A 22,280-nucleotide genomic window follows, 5' to 3' on the forward strand; every position below is an offset into this window, starting at 1 on the left:
ACTGTGTTGGTGCAAAGGCGAATAAGTAAGCTTCAAATACATTTAGTTAGAAGAATGAGTCTAACCGTTTGAGGAATGGATTCTGTGTGTAGTCATCTAATGGTTATAAAATGCCCAGATCAAGCTAGTTCTAAGACAAGGTTTGATCAGTTTATGAACAGGATTTTAGGTGGTGATTTTCCATAAAAGCAGGAACTGGATTTGATTGTCTGGGAAATAGATCCTTTCCAGTCGTATGCCCGAAAGATGAGGGTATTTTTGTTCTCTGGATGATGAGCTCAAGAGTATCAGCAGTAATTTCAAGGTGTTTGTTTGTATTACATTGATTTTTTTCAGACATGATTACAGTTTTATGTGATCTGATGATCAAGTTAATCAACATTTCAGAGTTTCCCAACCATCAAATACAGCCTTTGTCTCTAACAGTTAGACCATTGCAGTATATACATGTTTGCACCTAGATACCCAATTGCATAAGCAGTACTCTAAGTACTTCCTGTAATGAGCTTAGATACATGCAGGGAATATGACATATCCTGAGGTAATATATGTATTTGTCTTATTTAAATTCACTCAGGCTTGTAATGTGCTCAACCATTTCCTAGTACTTATTTGTGTTAGCGATGGCTATCCCCCCTAATCAGGATGCTCTAGAAAACTGATATAATTCTGTGGCTGCTTTCAGCATTGCATTTTAGAAAAGATCAGTGTATATGTGGGAATGTTTTTATCCATATTATTCCTTTCTGGATGCTTTTCTTGTTCAGGACATTTGGGGATTTTTTTCAAAAAAAATTTAATGGTAAAACTAGATGGTTTTTTTCCCAGTCTTTGCTCAGCTCTGCTTTTTAATTCAATAGAGTGTCCAAGATAGCCTTAGGAGATGGTTGAAGATGTCCCTGCCTGGAAGAGCGGTGCAGCTGACTATAGGAAAGTGAAGGAGTAAAGGAAGAGGCAGTTTTCACCCAGCAGATTTTGAAGTCAAGGAACAAACCATTTATTAATTGTATTACTCAATGCAAGCAAATGATGTTAGTCAGAATAGCAAAACAGTTAAACACAATTAGTTATAAAATTAGGTTTAAGTACATATTAGGTTTATTTTAATACCACTTCTGTCAAAATTCTGATTCCGCTACTCATGGTCCTGATCTGTGTGCTTCTGCTGGTCTGTAAGGCTATCCTGTTTTGTGTATAATTACATCAGATAGTATTGATATTTCTTAATCCAATTTATTTTCTGCTATAGCTTGTACTTTTTAAATATTTGGGGGATTTGGTGGGAGGGATTTCTTTGGGAGGATGCCTTTTCTTTTTTGTTTTTACTGTAGGCTAGAGCTTTCATGTTGGATTATGGAATTAATAAAATCACATTAGCTTCCCCAGCACTGTATTTTCAGAAAGAAACATTTTTTTTCCCCTAAGCCTCTGTTAGGAACCCCATTTTTCCTCTCTCCTATTCTAAGCATATCAGATTCTCATGGAATCTAAGTAGAAAACTGGCACATAATGTCTTAGCTGTGAGAATTACAGATTTTTGGAAAAGTTCACTTGGGAATTTTGAGCCCCGATTTAGTAGCGTGTTGGGTTTTTTTTCAGTTCTGTTAGAAAATCATGTAGGTTGAACTGGTCTACATTTGCAGAAGATTCTTGTACAGTTCTTAAGCAGGTCATGACTCATCTTAGTCACTTTCAGTTGTTATTGATTCTAGGGATAATGAACTAGGATTGTACCTTTTTTCTTTTTGCCAACACACTTGAGTGAATCCAAGTGGCACCTTCTGCATCTGACAACACCAGGAAAAGTACCACCTGCCCCAGTGTGCCCCCAGCTCCTTATCACTGTATCCTGCTTCCTCCATACTTTTCCAGGCAGAGTTTCTTGGCTGAGTGCTTTCCAGGCTGCAGCAACCAGAATCACCCAGGTCTGATAAATAGTCTAAACCTGCTAATTTGTCCATTCTGATTTAAGTATGTTTGGGAAAACTCACATGAAGTACGTAGCTGACAGATGTGCCACCCCAGAGACTTTTGGAAAGAGGGAATTTATGCACAGCTGGAGGCAGGGCAGGAGACTTTCACCATCAGCCTGAAAAAAGAGAAGTATCTACAATCCAGCGTAGATATGGGATTAGTCATGAACACAAAAATGGTTTCCTTGTATCACCATGCCTAAGAAACTCTGGTCGTGGTCACCACTGTATTTTGCTTCCTTATGTCAATTCATATTTTTAAGAGGTGCAGGCAGGCTAAGACAGCATCATCATTAAGAAGATATGGATAATCAGTATCATATGCTCAACTCCCAAGGAATAGGACTACTCTTGGAAAAAAACAGTAGCAAGAAAAAGCAATGAAGCAATAATAATAAGTAACAATTGCCTCAGGACTGTGATTTTTGGATGGGGAATTGTGGAAATTGAATAAATGTCTGAAAGTAAGATCCTCCACCACTACCCTGAAGCAATGAAATAGCTAAATGAAGTAGCTTAGCTATTAATAGAAAGCAGAAGGGTTTTTTTCCTTGCAATGCCCCACATAAATATTTGTTGAAGAAAGAAGATTCCAATGCAAGGAAGCTTTTTTTCACCTTGACAAAGAGTCATCTCGTGCCTAAAGCACTAGAGATATCTTTAAACATTTCTGCACTGTATAAAACAGTAACTCCTACAAAGCTATCAAGGTTAATGAGACATATGCTGCTCTGCTGGGCAAGCGTGTCTGTGCAAGGCAGGTGCCTAGGGTAAAGTGATGTGCCCGACTTTTCCAAGATTTCACACTGTGTTCCCAAGGCAGACCATATGTGATATGTTTGTTTCCAGTCTGAGTCTGTGCTTTTTATTTGCCTTGTCCCTCCTTGGACTTGTGCATACACAACATTGTCCAAGACATTAGCTTCCTGTGAGCCTCGGGTAATTTGAGCAAGCTCCACAAACAGTCCTGTTTAGTTCTGGTATGCACGTATTCAAGTAAGGAGTTGGAAAGTTCATGAGAATAGAGTAAAATTGGGTGTAGGGAAACAGTTCTCAAAATCTTGGGAGGGAAGGAAAGGTTGTTTTGTAGTTAAAGCTATTGAGCTGATCTCAGTTTTCTTGAACTGTTGGGAGAAGCTACAGGAAATTCTCAACTGAGAAAGTACAGGCTGACCCTTCATAAGCCAAGGATAGACTGGAAAGGGGACAGGTAGAATCACACCTCAGTGGGATTCAAAGTCCTTGTCACTCACTAATAGCTTGATTTATTTTAGTACATCTGTTTCATTATGAGGCATGAAGTCTCTGAAACTAAACCTTCCAGAGACCAATTTGGACTGAAATTATATTCCTTGTGACTATGAATAGGGCGCAGTATTAGTCTCCTGAATGTATCGTAGGAGGAAGATATCTTTTCAGGTGTATTTATATTCACAGCTAACACAATATGAGGGCTGTATCTAATAGCACAACAGATGGAAGAAGCATTATCTTCAGTAATAAAACAAATGAAAATAATGTTAGTAGTGATGTTCAGGCAGTGAGGCCAGCTACTGAACAAATATGCAAGGGTGAAGCTTTAATTGGAAGACAGGCTAAAGTGTAAATACCTGCATATCGGTAAAGAAAGTCAACCAGCCAATATCAAAGAACAAAAACATTCATGGGCCTACTGTGCTGAAGTTTTAAAGGCCAAAGCAATGAGTAAAATCAGTAAATATGCCTGTGTCATTATTTTTGAAAGGTTACTGAAAAGGTGTGTGTGGAAAATATTCCAATAAAAACAAGTAGGTATATTCAAACTAATAAAAACTAATAAAAGGTAAAGGTATCTTCCCTTCACCAATATTGAAATCTGTGTTTTTCATTTCCTTTGCTTTGAAAACTTGAGGGAGCTCAGCGGAGTTATACGATTGATAAGAAATAGCAGCATAACTTTGTACGGTTGCTCAGTGTGTTGTACAATAGAGCAAGGCCTTTCAAGCAAAACTGTTTCTCCAGTAAATAATGCATACTATTTCATTGTTCTATTGATGGTATCAGAATTGTGTGCACTCTTTTTTTCTGTCAAGTGATGAATTTAGCTGATGTTAAATCTACTTGATCTTTTACACTCATTAAAACCATAGAATTTCCCATACAATAAGAGACCCACAGCCAGTCTTGTCTAGAATCATGTCCCTGGCAGTGGTCAATACCAGACATCGCAAAGGAAGATATAAGAAGCAGAGGTACAGTTAATTGTAACTACTTGTAGTATGTTTGTTTGCTTATTTCTTAAGAAGTTACTCACCACAGACCTCAGGGATTTTTCACCATCATTAATTTGCTATGTAAATGCTTGCAGCCTCAGATGGCTACAGAGCTGGGCTTCTAATCATCTCAAAAACAGAAATCTGAATACTCTTAGCAAAGAATTAACTCAAGATAAATGTTAGGCAAAAAATCTGGTGTGTAAAAGACATAAAATACCAATCAAAAGAATAAAAATATTAGCAGATTACATGTCTTTTTGCACACTCCTTCACTTCTTTGTTTTTTTTATGTACATTGCAGAAGTTTCAAAGGCTTCCAGAGTTGTGGGATGCTAGGCACTTTGCAGGCATTTCCAAAGAAACAACCTCAGTCTAGCACACAGGTCTCTGCCTTAGGTGCCACAGCATGATGTGGACATACTCTTTGTGACTTACCCAGATTTACACAGTAAATCAATGGGAAAGTAAGAATCGGACCCAGTCCTCCAAAGTCTGAGGCTGATCTGCTAACCTTCCTCCAACCTCCATGTGTAAAACAGTGGGTGTCTTGACAGCAGGATGAGTAAAGAGCAGAAATGGAAAATACTTGTATTGTAGAAACAAACATATTCTTTTATTATTTTAAATCTTAAACCATTCAGCCAAGACGTCTGCTAAGAGCAAGCAGAAGGAAAAAATTTTACATAAATAGCATAAATAATGTTACCATAATAATAGTAGTATCATGCTCATTGCTATCTCAGATAACCAAGGCAGTAAGTTCATAGTGATATACAATTTGTATTTCCACAAAACAGAACAGTAAAACATCTCAGAAGGCTTAAGCTGGCCTGGTTCCACTGAAATGATGCCAAATGATATTGATGGAGAAGTTGGTCTGGCAGCTATTGCATTATTATAGTGTTTGGAGTTATTCAACAAACCCTTTTTGAGGTGATAAAATTCTGTCTCTAATGCCTTTCTAGTGCTTTTTTTAAAGCAATATAGTCTGTTGAAATTGGACAGTTTGAGTTTTACTTTCCTTTTTTCCCCTCTTCTCACAGAGTCCAAGAGATATATGCTGCCTTTTCCAACCTCTCACTTACATAATTAGCAATCACCACTTCACCATTTGCTAAAGTGGGTTGGAGATGCATTATTTTAGAAGCACAAAAGCAGCAATTATGAAGTCTTTTATCATCTAGAAGCAAACAGTGATGATCCTGCATCACACAGGAGAGCAAATTTTGATACCTGCTGACAGAAAGAATTGGTATCTCTTTAAAGGTGCCAACACTAAACAAGTTCAAACTAATAAAGACTTGGTCTGCAAAGCTGCAGTATCATTTTCACTGTTGTATAATACGCCAGTATTTCTGTTGCTTAACCACACTTCATTTGTAGACTCATGGTTTTTTATTTTCATGTTCTCTAAATTGAATGAAAACTGCAATCTCTACGATAAAGTTAAAAGTGAAAAGTAACAGTAATGTAACTTCATAAAACTCTGTAACTCTCTCATGTGGGGGAGCTGCAGCATATTTATTCATTTGTTTATTATAGCTATTATTTATTTTATGACCAAAATGTAGCATCAAAATTTCAGACATAAAAATCTCTGTCTTTGCTATTTCTTAGATTTAGAAATGATATGATTTTCCACATGATTTTCTAAAATAATTGCTTGAGGTTTACTCTCTTCCATTCTTTTTTAATTTCTCAAACCTAATCTTTCAAAATACCATCTATTTTAATTGAAAAAGGGTGTATAAAAAGTTTGAGGCAAAATGAGGACTGCTCCAGAGGTGCTAATATTCCCGCAGTAGTTAAATGTTTGATAGGAAGTACATTTTAAAAGATAGGTTCAAAATCCCTGCATTGTAAAGCCCAGTGAGTTGTCCCTGGACTTTGGCAAATCACTTAGACCCATATCTATGAAACGACTTAGTCATGGCAACACTCATCAGGACAATCCTTAATTTCTAGGCATTCACTGTAGAATTCAAAACCTCATGGTAGTTTCCTGTACAACACACAGAGAGACATAAGTGTTGAGGAGTCAGACTCACAACGGCTTGCACAGTGTCAGACTGTGGGCCATCAAAGCTGGTGAAGAGTAAACTCAAAAGAGGGGTGTGTAGTTAGAAAATCTCCTCCCACGGGGTAGGTACCCGCCTGCAGTCCTGTTGTAAAAGGGGTTGCTGGATTTGGGGTATCTAAGTCACTTCAGTGGTGAAAATGTTGGTGTCTGCGTACCCTTAGATGCCAAAGTGGATAAGGTAGGATGTTGTGGATTGCAGTTTTGATCTGGCCAGCCAGACTGGAAGTTTCAGGTTTGGTGCATTATTGTTAGAGTTTTGGTTTTTGGGGCTAACCATTTACGTGAACTAAGGAGAGAGCTCATGGTGTTTGAAGCTTATTCCCAGAGGGCTGTCCAGTCCTTTGCACACGTGTAAGTGCCTTGGAAAGGCAAGCAGCTGTATTCGTATTTGAAGATTAGAATATGTGCAGGTCCCAGATTTAGTGGCTGGCAGGCTGTTGGAATGAGGCAGAAGGAAAAACATCAGCTCTCTGCATATTCAGACTAACGAGTCCCGTACAAAGCAGGTAAATGTCAGTTGCTCAAACTGGTGTCTGTATTTGATAAAAATATTTCACTTTTGGCCTTGGTTGGACTTGGGGACAATTCACACTGTAGCACTTCCAGCTGATTCTTCTGTCTCTCCAGTCTACCCAGAGAGTTGAGCAGGGCCAACATTAAACCTTGGCAAAATAGACAACAGCTTAGGGCAGCACCGCTGACGTTGGCAGCCCGCTCAGAGCCCGTCAGTAGCGATGCCAGAGCCCTGGAAAGGTGATCTTGCTGTCACTGCACCCTGCTGCTGGGCCATTCCTAGCAGCAACAAACTCCCTTTCCACCACCCAAAAGCACTACTTTCACTTCTCCGCAGCTAACAAGTTGCATTTTCATCCTTGGTACAGCTAACTTCAGTTCTGCCTGCACGGCCATGAACCTTGGGCCTGTTGTAGAGCTGGGTATGAACAAACACTTTCCTCCTTCTCATCTGCCCGGTGGCTGACAGTGACATTTCCAGAGCCATAGGCCAGCAGGAACCATTATATCATCTGGTCTGGCCTCTGGAATAATATAGGTTACAGTTTGCTCACCCATTTGCCCTTTCAGTCTAATGCATAACTTATCGGTTTCTTAAGCTACCAGAATTAGCTCACTAGATCATTACTGAATGAGGCAATGGATAGGATCTTTGCAGGTGGATTTTGGTAAGTAAAATTTGGCAAATTGGTCTAATGAAATACTCTGGCAGTGATACATTCTTTGTCTTCTCCTTTTTTTAAAGGGCATGAAATTAGTGCATCAGCCTTTAACTGGATTTGTTTTCAGCATGTCACAACTGTAGTGTCCTTTTAATTGTGTAGGAACCTTTAAAGTATATTATTTGGATTCAGTGCTGAATTTGAAGGAAGCATGGAATATTTTTCTAGACTTTATCACTGCCAGTTGTTCTCACCTAGATACTGCAAAGTTATTAGGAAGCAGCTCTTCTTCAATGACTCCATATGTAGAAGAGTGTTAAGAAGAAAGGACTTTGGCACAATAGGCAAGACTACTGTAGCAGTTCTGATGGCAGAAATGGAGCATCACTCTCTTTTGTTATTCACGTTTCAAGTGAAACCAGTCGTTGTGGTATCTAGGCATCAGCAGGGGAACCAGGAGGACTAAGTTAGAATAAAGAAGCTGAGCTGAATTGGGTTAGTTAGATACTACCTGCACTTGATAATCTTGCAATTTTTTGTCCAGGTGTTTGTCAGGAGAAATGGACGGGTGTACATTTCAGAATTGTTTTAATGCGTAAATATGAATAAAGTATTGTGGGAAAGCATAGGCCCATATATTTGGTTATTTTTCAAATTATGTATGTATTTTAATCCAAAAAGAAAAAAAAAATCCCAAGACCCCAAAGTAACAAAATGATCATTCATACTCCAACAATTTTTTTTTTAATTAAGCAGGGAGCAGTAGCTTGACCCCTGGACTCCCATCACACATTTATGGGACAATTTTTATCACATGTTGTGATTTTAAAATGTCTTCTGGAGAGAGATCATTAGATTCAGAATAAATTTAGTCAGTTAAAATCAGTTAAATTACCCATATTTTCTAAAGTCAGAACAAAAGCTATAATAACATCATCTGACCAAACTACAGTCATCTAAGTATCTCATGTGCTGGTGTTCAAGTTACAAATAACTGGATGCTGTGCTAGAGAGAATCAGATTTTTGCTCCTCTCTTCTCACTCTCCAGATTGGTGTCTAAATCTGGGAGTTACTCCCACACCTCAGTTGCAGAGTCTGCCTGGGACACGGCTGTATATTAAAGGGAAAGCTGCCGTTATAGCTGCTGAATGTAAACCGCTCGTATCCTTGACCTCATCCAGATGTAAAACACCCAAACACACCGAAATATGCTTTTGCAATATCTTTTACTGTCTTCCTCAGTGTGCCTAGCGCATATGAAAGAGTCATAACCCCTGAAGTATTCTGTTTTTATGCAGAGGACCAATGCTGTATGAGGAAGAGAAGTGCAGGCTCTTTGTTTTTTAAGAACACCTTTCCTGTGCGTCAAGAAGAAATGTTAAATCTGTGGTAATGAAATACAAGTTAAACAAAGCCGGGCTCACATGGTTATTTACTAAATAAATTCCAGAGCAGGAGAATAGAACAAATATGACTCACATAAGCAAAGCTTAAATCCTAGACTGGGATAAACATTTCAAAACTAAACCCCACTTTTAAAAATAACATAGGTTTGTCGGAGCCTAAGTCTCTGGGGATTTGGGCTTTTAAATCACTGAGAAGTTTAAAGATGCGCTGTAGGTGAAAGAAACAAGGAAGAAGCAAGTTAAGGAATAAATCTGAAATGCAGTCTGCATGTAGGAGTGTCTCTTCCCTTCTCCTGACACGCGGAATTTCATCTGCAGTCGGTGAAGTCATAGGTATGTGGGAAGACTGAAGAGCCTTGTGTGACAGCAGTAGTTCCCAGCTGATTGGCAAAGTAGCCACGATAACTTAACAAATTCAGTAGGTAACACAAAAAAAGCTCAATGGCAAAGAAGTTAACGTGTATCAAGTAAGGGAGGAGCAGCGGAAGTAAACCCCAAATCCAAAATGTGTCAAATCACTTGGTAAGCAAGCTTGAAGGTACCTTGCATCTGTACAAAATCTCGTTTCCTTGGAAAGGTCAGATGTTATTATCTAATGAAAAGTTAAAGGGCATTGAATAAAATGAATTATTTGTTATTGCATAGCATCTAGACAATCTGGGAACAGGGTCAGTGTGAACAGCAAATGGTCAAACAAAAATACTGCCTAAAATTCTCTTAGAAAAAAATGAGACTCTTGCTATCTTACAGCATTCTCACATAGCTTAAACACCATCAAGCATGGAACAGGCCAATAGTTTATAAAGACACAATTAAGATTTATTTGCTTAAATTTAGAGGTGTTGTGAGCTGGTGGGAGGTACCTCCATCCTCCAAGGGAGTAAATCTTCATGATAGTTTCATTTCTGTTCCAGCCTTGAGAGGCGGCTGGGGGAGATGCAGACCCTCATTTTGAAGCAGGCAGAGAAATAAAACATTGAGGTGCAGAGAACAACTTCATCTCTTCCTGGCATCAGTCTGCAACATCTTACCCTTCAAAGTGTCACTGACTCACTGAAAAGGATTTTGTCCACCCCCTCAAGCCAGTCTTCTAGCTCACGTTGGTAAATCTCTGAATTTTAGGTTGAATTATGACTCTTCATGTTGCTGGAGTGTTGCCTTTACCTTGTTGGTTTCAAGGACTTGAGCTTGTTTCCAAAACTTCAAGTTTTCCTCTTTCAACCTGAAACTCTGCACATAAAGTCACACAACGAACAGGGGCAGGATGTTGCAGGAGGGACCATCGACCAGGCTGTACAGGGGAAGCGTGCCTTCAGAGAAGAGCCTCACTGAATGATACACCTTTAGCCAAATCCTTGGCCCAATGCTGGTCCCAGGCTGCTGGTCGGCAGGTCACAGTGCTTTATAAAGCTGCAAGCCTAACTCTGGAGGAGAATAAGATGTGGATGGAGGAGAATAAGATGTGGAAAGTGGTTTTCTTGCCATTCTTGCACAGGTCCAGAGCCTCTGGGATCCCTCACCATAAGACCCAGTTATTGCTTCACTATTTAAAAGAAACAGAGCCCATTTCTCAATGTCCTGTGTAAGTAAAGTGGCACATGTGTCCAAAGCACTGTCTGGGTTTCTGTACATATAACTCAAGGAGTTTGCAGTGCTGAATTCCCTGCAAGTCTCTGCACTGGTGTTAACTAGGTCTTAGCTACTTCCTCCTCTGGGAAGAGCAGTGGTCACTTTGTCTCCTTCTTTCCTCAGTTCAGCAGGATTTTACACTAAATGTTTGATTCAACTTTAGTGCAGCATCCCACAGCCACCAGCAAGGAAACTTCCTGTTTGGAAGGAGGAATGATAAGGTGGAGACCTGGTTTCAGCATCCTTTTCCCAGACTGTCAGTGAGATACTCAGCAATACACATTGAACCTCATTTTCTTTCCTGAAAGTGCAGGGGAGAGGGCCTAGGTGTGTGGGGGACTGCACAGTAAGTGTGTAGAACATGCTGAAATGTTCAAGTACGCAATAAAGAGGTCATATATTTACCTAAGGTGATACATTAATTTWAATATCTATTAGACCTCAATTTTCAGGACAAGACTTGCACTGTTTAATTTAATATTCTTTTGCATTTAGCAGCCCTAATGATTATGTGGGTCAAGGAAACTAAAATATCTTTATCCTCTGTTTTCTCTGCAGAGTACGCTCGGTTTGAGGCAAAAATCCATGACCTGCGTGAGCAGATGATGAATCACAGCATGAGTTCTGGGTCCGGCTCCCTGAGAACTAATCAGAAGAGGTCGCTGTATGTCAGGTGAGCAGGGAGAGCTTTCTCCTGGGGAAATGTCAGCAGTTACCTGCTCTGTGTTTGATTTTTGCATTGTGGGTTCCGCATGGTGGTGAAAGAAATTTGAGGAACCAAACTTGAATTGAGAAATGTATCAATCTTACAAGCGCAGCAACATTAATATGATTATCAGATAAAGCTCTATTGCTTAATCCTATCATGTCAAGGCAGTTTTCAAAGAGCATTGTACTTTTGTTAGTGATTTGTTTTTATGAGATGAAGATTTCTTACCAGTTGTCAGCTCATTGAATAACTGCGATGGATATTGTGGTGCAGTGATGTGTTGCATGTCTGTGCAAAGCCTTGTCCTGACATATAATGATTTTCTCATAAAGAACATTTCTTCCTCAAGATGCTTTTCTTACAAAGCAAGGAATAGCTGTTATATGCTGTTCTAAATGCATGGTAATCTGTTGCTATCCCCTTGCATATGTACAGCCCTTATGTGGATAAAAACATGACTTGCAGTGCATGCTACCAAGAATTTACCATGTATCTGGCAAGACCAAATAGGTAGATGAGACACTAAACAAGATGATGCAGATGGCTTAAATGGGATAGTGAATAACACAGGAACTGCATAAGTGTGAGCCAGGCAGTGGCAGCAGTTATAGTTTTGCTTTGACTGTGTAAATCTATTGCAGTAGTCGTTGCTGGCCTAAAGACTGGGTGTTGCACAGTTGCACCTCACAAAGTTCATGCTGTCAGTCCCATCTTTTGGAAGTCCAGGCAAGCATGAGACTCCATGCCAAATATTTTACTAATCTTAATAATTACGCTTCTCTAGGCTTTTAATGTTTCTCTAGGCTTTTCATTTTTTACTTTTTTTCCCTCATGCTCAGCATCTAATTTGAAATTCTTGACGATCGTGAAGTAGAGGGAAGCAATTTGTCAGCCTCCAGGCAGTGATAATTATTCATGCGGGAGCTAATTCAGGTGATAACATTGCAGAGATCCAATTAAGGCTAAATTCTACATTTTGTCATTATGCCCTCAGCATGAGGGGATAAGGTAGCGCAGAAGGAAGGAAACACTGAAATGTTAGCAGTGATGGTCTTATTCTAGTGGACAGCAACCACATTAAGGAACTAATTGATATTGCTGCCAGAAAGGGCAAGGACTGGAAGGATATGGATCACTGTAACTAGTAAAAGAGCTATTGGGCCAGATTAGGCTGGAACTGTCATGGTTTTAGATGCACCTCTCGCCTTCTCCAGCCTCTCTGACTTTGTGTTTACTTCTGGAGCTATTCCACCCGCTATAGGTTTATTTCCAGACCAAAGGCTGTGTAACTTTGTAGTCAAGAGCATTGGTTAACTTTCTGAAATTGCATTTTAAGAAAAACTAGTCATGGGACATGTGGAGGAAGATCCAAGTTTACTCTGCTTGAGGTAGGCCAGGAACCCAAAATGTGGGACAAGAATGGTGCAAGTCCAAGCCAGCAAAATGTGAGTCAACTCACATCTACACACAAGAGTGTCTAAAGCAGTGGCCTGCACGACTTACTAGCTTGAGCTGCAGTAGAGCTCAGTTTACCTCATCTCAACATTGGCCTGTAAGCCCTGCTGAGGACCAAGGTTTCTGAGCTTGCATCCTGAGCCAAGCTAATACATCTGTGCTGCATCTGGACTAGTCTAGTTCTTCTATATGTTATTGTTCTGTGCGTACCGATGAGCTTGGTTTACTGCTAGTTCATGAATTCTGAAAATGGTCTGTCTCACGAGGCTGATATGCCCGGGTGATTCACTGCAGGAATCTTTGTTGTCTTAGGTATATATCTAAATATCACTTTCCAAATCATAAATGCAAAATCTGTTCTTTTATTCCAGAATTGTTCCAAAATATGCCTGAGCCTCTCAAGCAGAAAAACCTCAAAAACATCAATCATTTTTATTAGCATGAATTTGTGCAGTCAAGCCCACAAAGTTGGCCGTGTCCAACTCTGCTGGAAGCCTATTTGAGAAGCTCTGTATTTTGCCTATTATAATGTGTTTGTAGTGTGGCAGTGCCTGGAGCATTGCGTTAGGCACTGTTGGTTCAAATCATATACACTAATTACAAAGGTAACTTATGTCTACATCAGGCACCGTGGAGAAAATAAATGTGGGTTGGGAAATGTTCTTGTTCTCTGAGATGTAAATTTTCCAGGCACTTTAAGGATAAAATCTTTTCAGCCAAGGCCACATGTAAGAAGTTCTGGGATTTAACATTGTTTTGATATTCTTACAACTCAGGACATCTCTATTCCAATGGACTAATTTGGCCAGCAACTGCAAGAGAACTAGAGACAAATTACCATATGTTACAAATCTGTAGTTGTGATGCCAAGTTTATGATTCAAGCTTGCTGTTTTTCTTGCTTTGGGATGTTGTGATTTTGCTGTCCTTCACTGAATACAAGCACATTTATTTTTTAGCCAGAGAGCTTAATCAGAGTAAATATCTGTATTTTAGGCAGTACAAAGAAAAATAAAATTAAGTTCCATATAGGTAGTAAAAATTAAAAATCAGTGTTAACATCTGCTCATAGAAAAGCCAACAGAAAAGTGATTGAGAAAAAGAAAAGCTCTGTGAACAGATCTGACAGTGAGTATCATCACCGGGTGCAGGGTTTTCTTCTTTATCCTGCAGTCTGTGATTTTCCCCCATTGCCAAGGACTTCTGGTTTTCACTGGGCTGTAGGACTTTGCCTCTGTTGCAAGAAACTCCATCACAGCCAGCATCAGTCTGTTCATCTGCTTCTGTGTTAGAAAAACCTCTCCAAAAAGRTGGCATGCTCGTGAAACTTCTTCTAGATCCTGCATTTTATTTGCCTCCTGTCAACTGTGCAAACAATGCTGTACAGTTCCCTTAATTCTTAATGTCTAGTGTAGAACATATACATCTATATACATCCAAGCTAGTCATCCCAGGKCTCCCTTCAGAGCCAATGGAAAGAAAAAGACATTTCCAGGGAAGGATCTGTCTGGGTGCTATTCATCTAACTTATTTTAGACATCCAAATTGAGATTATTCTCTCCGTAGTGTCTGTTTCTACATCTGTATCTAGGGGGCAATCTAGCCCCCTACTATTATAGCACAGCATTTTTAATTGAGATTATAAATTATATTAAATGAAATGAGGTAAAATTTAATATGGACATAATGGGTTGAATGTAGGACTAGAAGCAGCTGGCTGAAAGCTATTAAAATTCACACTTAAACAGTGTATATATACTGCAGGAAAATTATTGAGAAGAATTTGTTCAGAAGAAATTGTGTAACTCTGACATGACTTCTTTTCTGTGTGTACTTTGTTTCTGACTTTGTGTTTCTACATACTTTGTGTTTCTGACTCTTTTCTTTTTTTTCCATTCTTTATCCCAGTCTGTCTTCAGACTTCCTGATACCTACTGGAATATTTTTTAGAAATTTCCTGAAAAATGTTTTCAGCAATATTTCTTATTATCTGTTCCTTTTGTGCCAGACACCTTATGTCTCTGGGATATAATCAGAATGTCCATGGCACTAAAGGCATTTGAAGTGTCAAGAGACTTCAGAGAAGGACAGAGCAGTAGGAAATGCTATTAACGTATTTGGGAGGCTGGACCCTCTTTGTCACTAAATCTCTTCAATAAGGAAATTAAAACTAGAAATAAAAGCAGAAAGAGAGAATGAATGTGCAACATGGCAAATTTTATTATTTATAATGAATTTATTGGTGAAGGTGAATAAATAAATTTTGGATTCATTAACTGAAATTAGGGGCTTAAAAATTTCCACTATTATCTTTTTTAATGCATTGGAGTTTAGTTGTCATCTCGTTAGCGGAAAAGGTAAACAAACCCTTCACCAGCTAAATGCTATGCTATGCAAATATGGTTTTAGTGCTTCATGTCCACATTAATATCTTCTTTATTGCTTTTCAGCTCAAGGTTTTAAAATCTGTAAAATCTGTAAAATTATATATTTGGTTGGTTTAAAATAGATACGCACTTTGCTTYGTCCTTTGAGACCCAGGTCCATAGCCAACATGTGGTGACTATGAAAGGTCATGTTATTTAACCGAAAGGCTATAGCACATGGCAGCCCTTTGAAGAGTTAAGCATTGGGGAAGTGCAGTCCTTTACAACCCCAAGTTTGGTGAAAGCAAGCCAGCTATTGAAACTTCGGTGTGAAATAATCAAGCTTTGAAGAAAGCTGAGAGCGTAGATAGGTAGAAGAGTTTCTGCTGTTGGTTTACTAGGTTCCCCCTGAACTTAAAACTATTTGTGCTAGATTTCTGAGGGTAAAAGTAGATCACCAATGCATGTTTTATTGCTGCTGAATGTACAAAGAAAAAGTTTTCGAAGCATCATCTAACATGTTCTTTTGCGTCATTTCCAGATGAAAAATAATTAGATAAGCTTAGGATAAATAGTGTTAATCCTTATTCAAACCAGACAGCTTCTGAAATAATGTCTATAATTTAAAATTCCAGTGGGTAGGAGCAAAGCTACATGCAGCTAGTCTGAATGTCTTTAACTCTGGAGTAGCTATACGAAAGCTTTATGGATGCTATAGTCCTTTCATTGTTGCCTCACTGTTTTAAATCTGTTTGATACCAACAGTGACCAAAAATCACTGCACCTAATCATGGCTATTTGTTGTCCTATGTAAAGGCACTAGCTGAGCTTACTGAGATGCAAATATTTCAACTGCTGCACTACTTGCAAATATATCAGCACAATACAAACTTTGCAGTTATCTGTGCAGGTAGACATGGAAATCAGAGGCGGGACAGTGCTGGGTCCAGCTGTAATTTTGGAAGGAGTGGTTCTGCAGCTGCAATTTCACAGATTATCCAGGGGAGGACATGATGCTGGGAAGTGCTAATGAAGGGCAGAGCCTTTTCCTGATAAAATGGGGAGATTTAACGTCAATCTTTTTGTTCCTGCCCATGCTGTGCTAATTATAAAAATACTGTGCAGTGCAAACAGGTGTCTCTTAGTCCACTACATGTTTGTCTTCTAGGTGCTATTAGTGTTAAGCCTTTAGTTTACTCACTAACACAAAGTGATGTCTTTGATAGATGTGTTGCGCAAACACAAAACATTATATGTTAAAAATGAGTGAGGTTTGTTCATTTTTTATTGAGCTGTAAGGAACAGAATCTGAAGATTTGCCATGGCAACTTAGCAGCAGCTGAAAGGAAGTCAAGGTAGAGGTGGTTTTGGTTGTTTACTCTGATTTCCAACACAATGAATTCTCCATTAGGAAATCTCCACTTCTCTACGTGTGTTTCGTGAACTTCTTCAAAATCCGCATGATGCCATATCCGTATGAATGCTTAGAGATTTTCCTCTGACTTGGGAACTTTGAGTTACAGCTGAAGAGTTTGGGTGTCACAGTTTGTGAAGATCACACATGGTATCCAAGGCTGGTTTTACACAGTCTGTTACAGTCACTGTTCAGTCTCCCTGACTTTTTTGGAGGTAGTGTATCCCCAAAGCATTGAGCAGTGAGCATTAGATCAAAACTCCATGGACAGAAATCTCCTCGGAGAGCTACAGTTTCAGAGACATCCTGGTTGTGAAATCTGAACATGTGACAAAGTTAGAAAATGTGATGTGGAAAGGTCTACCATGCAAATCTGGAAGGAGAAATGGGTTAAAGATAAAATTTCATCAAGGGGTTTTGGAGGGAGTTACTGAGGGGAGCAGACAACAAGAGAAGTATGAAATATCATACCTAAAGTACTCACTGCGAGAACACATTATACACGTTTTGTATATATGTGTGTGTATATATATTCTCTACATACGTGTTATAACCATGAGTACATTGCATATGTCTTCCTTTAAGCTAAATGCCTAGTCTCTCTTTAGAGTCAGTGGAGTGCAATTGGCACTTTTAGAGGATAATTCATATCATCTAGAAGTAGACATCTAAAATTGCTCAGGCGAAGCATGCCCTAAAAATGTCTATTTCTCACAGTCAAGTGGAAGGAGCCTCAGGTGACTGGCTGTGATGTAAACATCTACATTATAGACACTTAAAGCTGGGTGAGCTGAATTGCACCCACACTGAAGGTCTCTCTCTCTCTCATGAGTGCATACATGTACACACGCACACACGCGCGCACACACACACACACACTGCATGCATGTGCATACTTTGAAGAAGCTGTAATATCAGGCTCTATTGCTGCGGTATATGTCTGTGCTGTGAATGCTTCTGCTGTTGCTGTTTCAGTAAGACATCTCAACACAGCTTGGAAATGCTGGCAGACCCATCTAAACAGTCTGTTTTGTTCCACTTGTTCTTATACCCCACGATTCCTTTCATTTGCCACTTTCATGAGCACTATTAAGAGATATTGATAGCGCCCATGTGTCCAATATGTATGGGTATCAAACTGGATGAGCTTATGATTCCAGCTACATTGCCACGCTGTACGTTTCTTTCAGGCTTTGGAGCAGTGAAGGTCAGTCTGGATTTCTGGAGACTGAATGTCAGTGAGTTTGGTACCTAGGTATTAATGTTTTATTTTGATAGGGAAATCATTAGCGCTTACGTATATGTGATTGTGCTTTAATGGCATGACAGAAACTATTAGAATTCCCTTTATTGACATGTAAGTGGAGGAAAGTGGAAACTTAGTACAGTTTGTTCACTTGCTTTGGATTATTCTTAGGCAATTCAATGGTYCAAATTATAGCACAGAAAGGAAAAATGCATTCAGAAAATCTGTGTTAAATGGCATAATACAGATAGTTGGGTTTTATAAGAGCGTTTAGCAGACATGTACAGGAATGGTTGGATATGTATGCGTATAACCTACCCTTGTGAAGTGGGTCTTTGCATTTGAAATGCCATTTCAAACTAGAAAATTGAAACCTGTTTGAGAAGTTACTCATTTTGCATGTACTGGTTAAGTATGAGTTTCTGAATATTCAATTACTATTATTTAGCTGTTATTTCTCTGAATATAGGGTGGTCTCCAGATCCTTTTGGCAGCAGTGAGCATTTTCAATGGCTTCAGTGAGAGCTGCTCAGATTTATAACCAAGGAAACGATGCATATCTTTAGTTTTCAAAGCAAAGAGGGTCAGTCTTTTCCCTGGTGGCTCTTCAGGAACAAAATCAATATAATTTCATAACTACTCAGCTTCTTATTAATAATCTGAGACACTGAGGAATGGAGAAGGCTGGGAGACATGCTGGAAGACAAGAATCACCAAGTAAAATGGGCAGTAGGTCCAATACAAAGATTATTTATTATTTTGAAATTCAAGTTTAGAGTATCTGGCTCACAAAACCTATGATTATCTATAAAATGAAGCAGGAAAATGAGACCACCTCTTGTATCTGGCAATGCAAATGAAACGTTTCCTTATGAAACTCAGACTGTTTATGTGCTTGGAGGATGATTTCATTGGCCTTTATGAAAAGAATCATGTTCCTTATGCCCCTGCAACTAATTACAGACTAAATGAGAAATTTTAAAAAATCAACTAAAAATTAAAGAACTAGAAATATGTGGAGAGAAGTTTTTTTTGTTGTTTTTTTTTGAGGTGCTGAGTACATGTGGCCTCTCACTGATGTCAGTAAGAGCTGCAGACATTTAGCACTTCTTCTGAATTATGTCCATGAAGTTTTCATAGATTCTTAACTGGAGACCCTTAACTAAGACACACTATATTGCCACTCTCATCTCAAAGATGGATGTGAGAATTATTAATCTTGGAGTATTCACAACTCAACAGCCTTCAGGCTTATCCTTTGATGGTATTTTGCTAAAAAATGGTATTGTGCTAAAAAAAGGGCTGAACTGTGATGGTGTAAATACAGCGGTATGCCTCACCTACCTGAGGACTGTGAAAATTGAGGTACTTCATATATAGCCTGCTGAAACTATTAGCCACCTCACAAACTACTACAGTTTTCCTAACACTTACTTAAATATATATATATACACACACACATACACACACACATACATATACATACACATACGCACACTTATATATATTCCTTATATTCCTTATATATATTCCTTATATTTCTTTTATTTATCTATTTTTTTTTCAATATTGATAGTACTGAACAGTTGAGAAAAACTGAGGTTAGTCTGCAAGTTTTTAATAACATTTCACAGGCAAAGAAGAAGCAGTTAATGGAGAGTGAAAAGCGAACACGTAAACAAATCACTCAAAACAGTCTCATCTCTGGTTCTGACAGCCGCTCTCTCCCCCGTATCTTTGTGTTTAACACATCTGCCAGTCTTACATAGCCGGTATGAAGTTAATACAATTGATTCCTCCCTAAAAGCCAGTCCTGCGTCTCAGGTACTTTTTCACTTCCAGCGCGCCGACGCGATCTGTCTCCCTGGAAGTCCGATCYGTGGTCTGGAGACGCAGAGCCAGGGGAGTTGCAGGGCGGCTGGTGGGTTGCATTACAGCCTGGACTGTGCTGCCCGGGGAGGCCCGGGAGCAGGGGGGCTTCTTGCGCTGTTCGCCGCTGCAGAGTGAACCAATAACCCAGCAAGCTTATTATCAAGGGATGATTATCCAGTTGTCCTGAACAGGGACAAAAAAGCAGATTTATTTTTATCTGGCTGTGGCTTTGCAAGTCATTGAATACTTTGTGTTCCAGATTAAGAGCTAATGCACATAGTACTTAGCACCCTGAAGGACTGAGCCCCAGGAGGATAAACCACGGCCTACGGTAATTGCAGACAACAAGCTAGGTTTAAAGTTCAGAATATAAAGACATTCCTTATCACAGCTATTCTTTTCTGATTCATCTTATCTTTAACATTATCAGTAAAACTTGGTAGATGTGAAATAACTGGTTGAGAAATTGTATACTCAGTGCTGAATTATTAATGCCTGCTGAAACAGCTTTTCTATTAGCAACTTTAGTAGGAGTAAGTAGTATGTACTGCTGGCCATTTTCCTTATTGTTCTGTTTTATAAATTATTTAAATAATGTCCGAGAACAGGTAATGTGCTTGATGTATGACTCCTGCGCTAAAGAAGCAGTGCACTTTTTTTCTTTTCTTAAAAGATGCTTTAATAGATTTTCATTGCACATAGATTCTGCTTCCCAGTTCCCCAGTGGGACTGGCTTTTTTCTGGTTCAGCACTTCATCAGGCAGGGAAGTGTCAGCTAGAATAATTTCCAAGTCAGGAGAAGATGATGAAGAACTTGGCCATGTCGGGGAATGTGATTTATTTGAGATTTCAATAAGCAAAACAGTCACAGTTTCAGATGGCCTCATTTCTAGATGGAGATTCAGACCATGATCAGTCAGTACAGGGGGGAAAAGTGACAATGAAGATAAACTGTCTGCAGCTTAAAATGGCTGAAAGTGAGTCAGCAAACCGTGCATCTAAGCCTTGTCTGTTCTGTTTGAAAAAGCACCCTAATCTAGCGAACACTTTCTTATGATGTTTCCATGTCAACAGCTATAATAGGACACCATCAGTTTGTACACTTCTCAGTAAAGGACTGGAAAAGTACAAGGCGGTAGGTTAGATCATGCATGTAGACTAGAAAACCCATTGAAATAAGAGCTCACGGGAATACAGTCAAAAGTTGGGAATCGAAATACGTGCATGGGCACAGTGTAAGCTAGCAGAGGCTCTTAGCACAGTGGCCAACGTGAGAGAAAGAAATAAGATTGCTTGGCCTCTATTAAAGAGCCTTCCACCTAAGCATCTTAAATAAAAAGGCTATAAAGATGCTGCAGAACAGGTTGTCCAAATTAGCTGCATTGATCACCAAGCTGAGAACAGTGCTGAAACAGGAAATAACCCTGCTAAAAGAGGAGCGGGAATTTCCGTTTGAAGTGCCTTCCAATGAAGATAAACGAGGAGAATCTTTCACAGCAAGAAGGTCTGTCTATGTGAAGAGAGCACGGTTGTGTTAAGGGATAAGGATGAGGGGGAGTAAGTGTGCTTTACCATATCTTTTTATTTATCATCAGAAATAGAAATGACTGTGCTAACTCTACAGTGAGCCTGTGAAGGATGCAGTGAATTGCCCATCAGGGATGGGGGGCATAGGGAGCTCCTCAGCAACTCCATCCCCGTTGATTGATTTCCTGTTGAATTGGTGGACAAGGTTCTGCAGCAGAACACCCAGGACCTCATTGCCTTTGTATCAAATAGATGTTAAGCAGCTTGTTTGCAAAGTTTGCTGCAGGTGATGGTGGTGTGGTGCTGGTCGATACAGGAAGCCAGTGTCCAGGCGAGGGTGGGAATCCCATCCAGTGCAGGTGCATCTACCCTGGCAGGCTGCCGTGCAAAGGCAGGGCTTGCACTGCTTACCCTGTTTCTCCTTTCATGCCTCTCCCACATTTTCCTGGGTAAGTGAGATTTGATTTTCTGTGAATTGGCCTTACATCATGAATACTGGATGGGAGCACACAGAGTAGAAAAACATTTCAGAGAGGGTGCATATAGATGTATATGTCTATATGTCTTCCATGCCTCTGATTTCATCTCTTTTGGAGACTCCGACTTCAGGTCACGCTTCTCTTACAAGTACTTTATTTATTTGCTTTATCTACAGATGTATCAAATAAAAGAAGACTAATAGAGCTCTTCAGTAAAGAGTTTGCCAGATGTTTCTCACTAAATAGGAACTAATGTAAAGAAAAAAATCACTCACTTTCCTGAAATTCTTTTTCTTTTTCTTATTCTTTTCAGCTGACCTTGCAGACATCCCCATTCTTTTACCCAATTTATTTTGCTGCTATAATTATCAATGCATCTGCTAGCAGCACATAATATTTACTGCTATACAAACCACTGCCTACAGAGAAAGCAACAGCATGTTCTTAATTCTGCTCTCACAACTTCCTCCTAGTTGTTCAAAAAGGGACTTCGCGTAGTGGATAGCCCCTGAAAGCTTTGTAAAAAAAAAATAGGAGGGAAGCAATGGCTTGAGGGAATACATGGATTTTTTTTGTAACCTGATATTTCTAACCACTTAGATTTTAGTTACGCCAGTTTGGAATACTTTTTACCTTAGCATGCGGGTAATGATACATGTGTCCTTTCCATTTCCAAGTAGTATCGATATTCCTT

General features: G+C 39.3%; 1 protein-coding gene across 1 annotated transcript in view; it reads left to right on the forward strand.

The window, feature by feature from the left end:
- DLG2 (discs large MAGUK scaffold protein 2) overlaps positions 1–22,280 on the forward strand; it is a 646,550-nt gene that overhangs the window by 534,933 nt on the left and 89,337 nt on the right. The window contains exon 14 of the mRNA XM_026069322.1: positions 11,078–11,192. Within this exon, the coding sequence (XP_025925107.1) occupies positions 11,078–11,192 (115 nt within the window). The remainder of the gene's footprint in view (positions 1–11,077; positions 11,193–22,280) is intronic.

The sequence above is a fragment of the Apteryx rowi genome, unplaced genomic scaffold (assembly GCF_003343035.1).
Source record: "Apteryx rowi isolate R43461 unplaced genomic scaffold, aptRow1 scaffold_291, whole genome shotgun sequence".
NCBI lineage: Eukaryota > Metazoa > Chordata > Aves > Apterygiformes > Apterygidae > Apteryx > Apteryx rowi.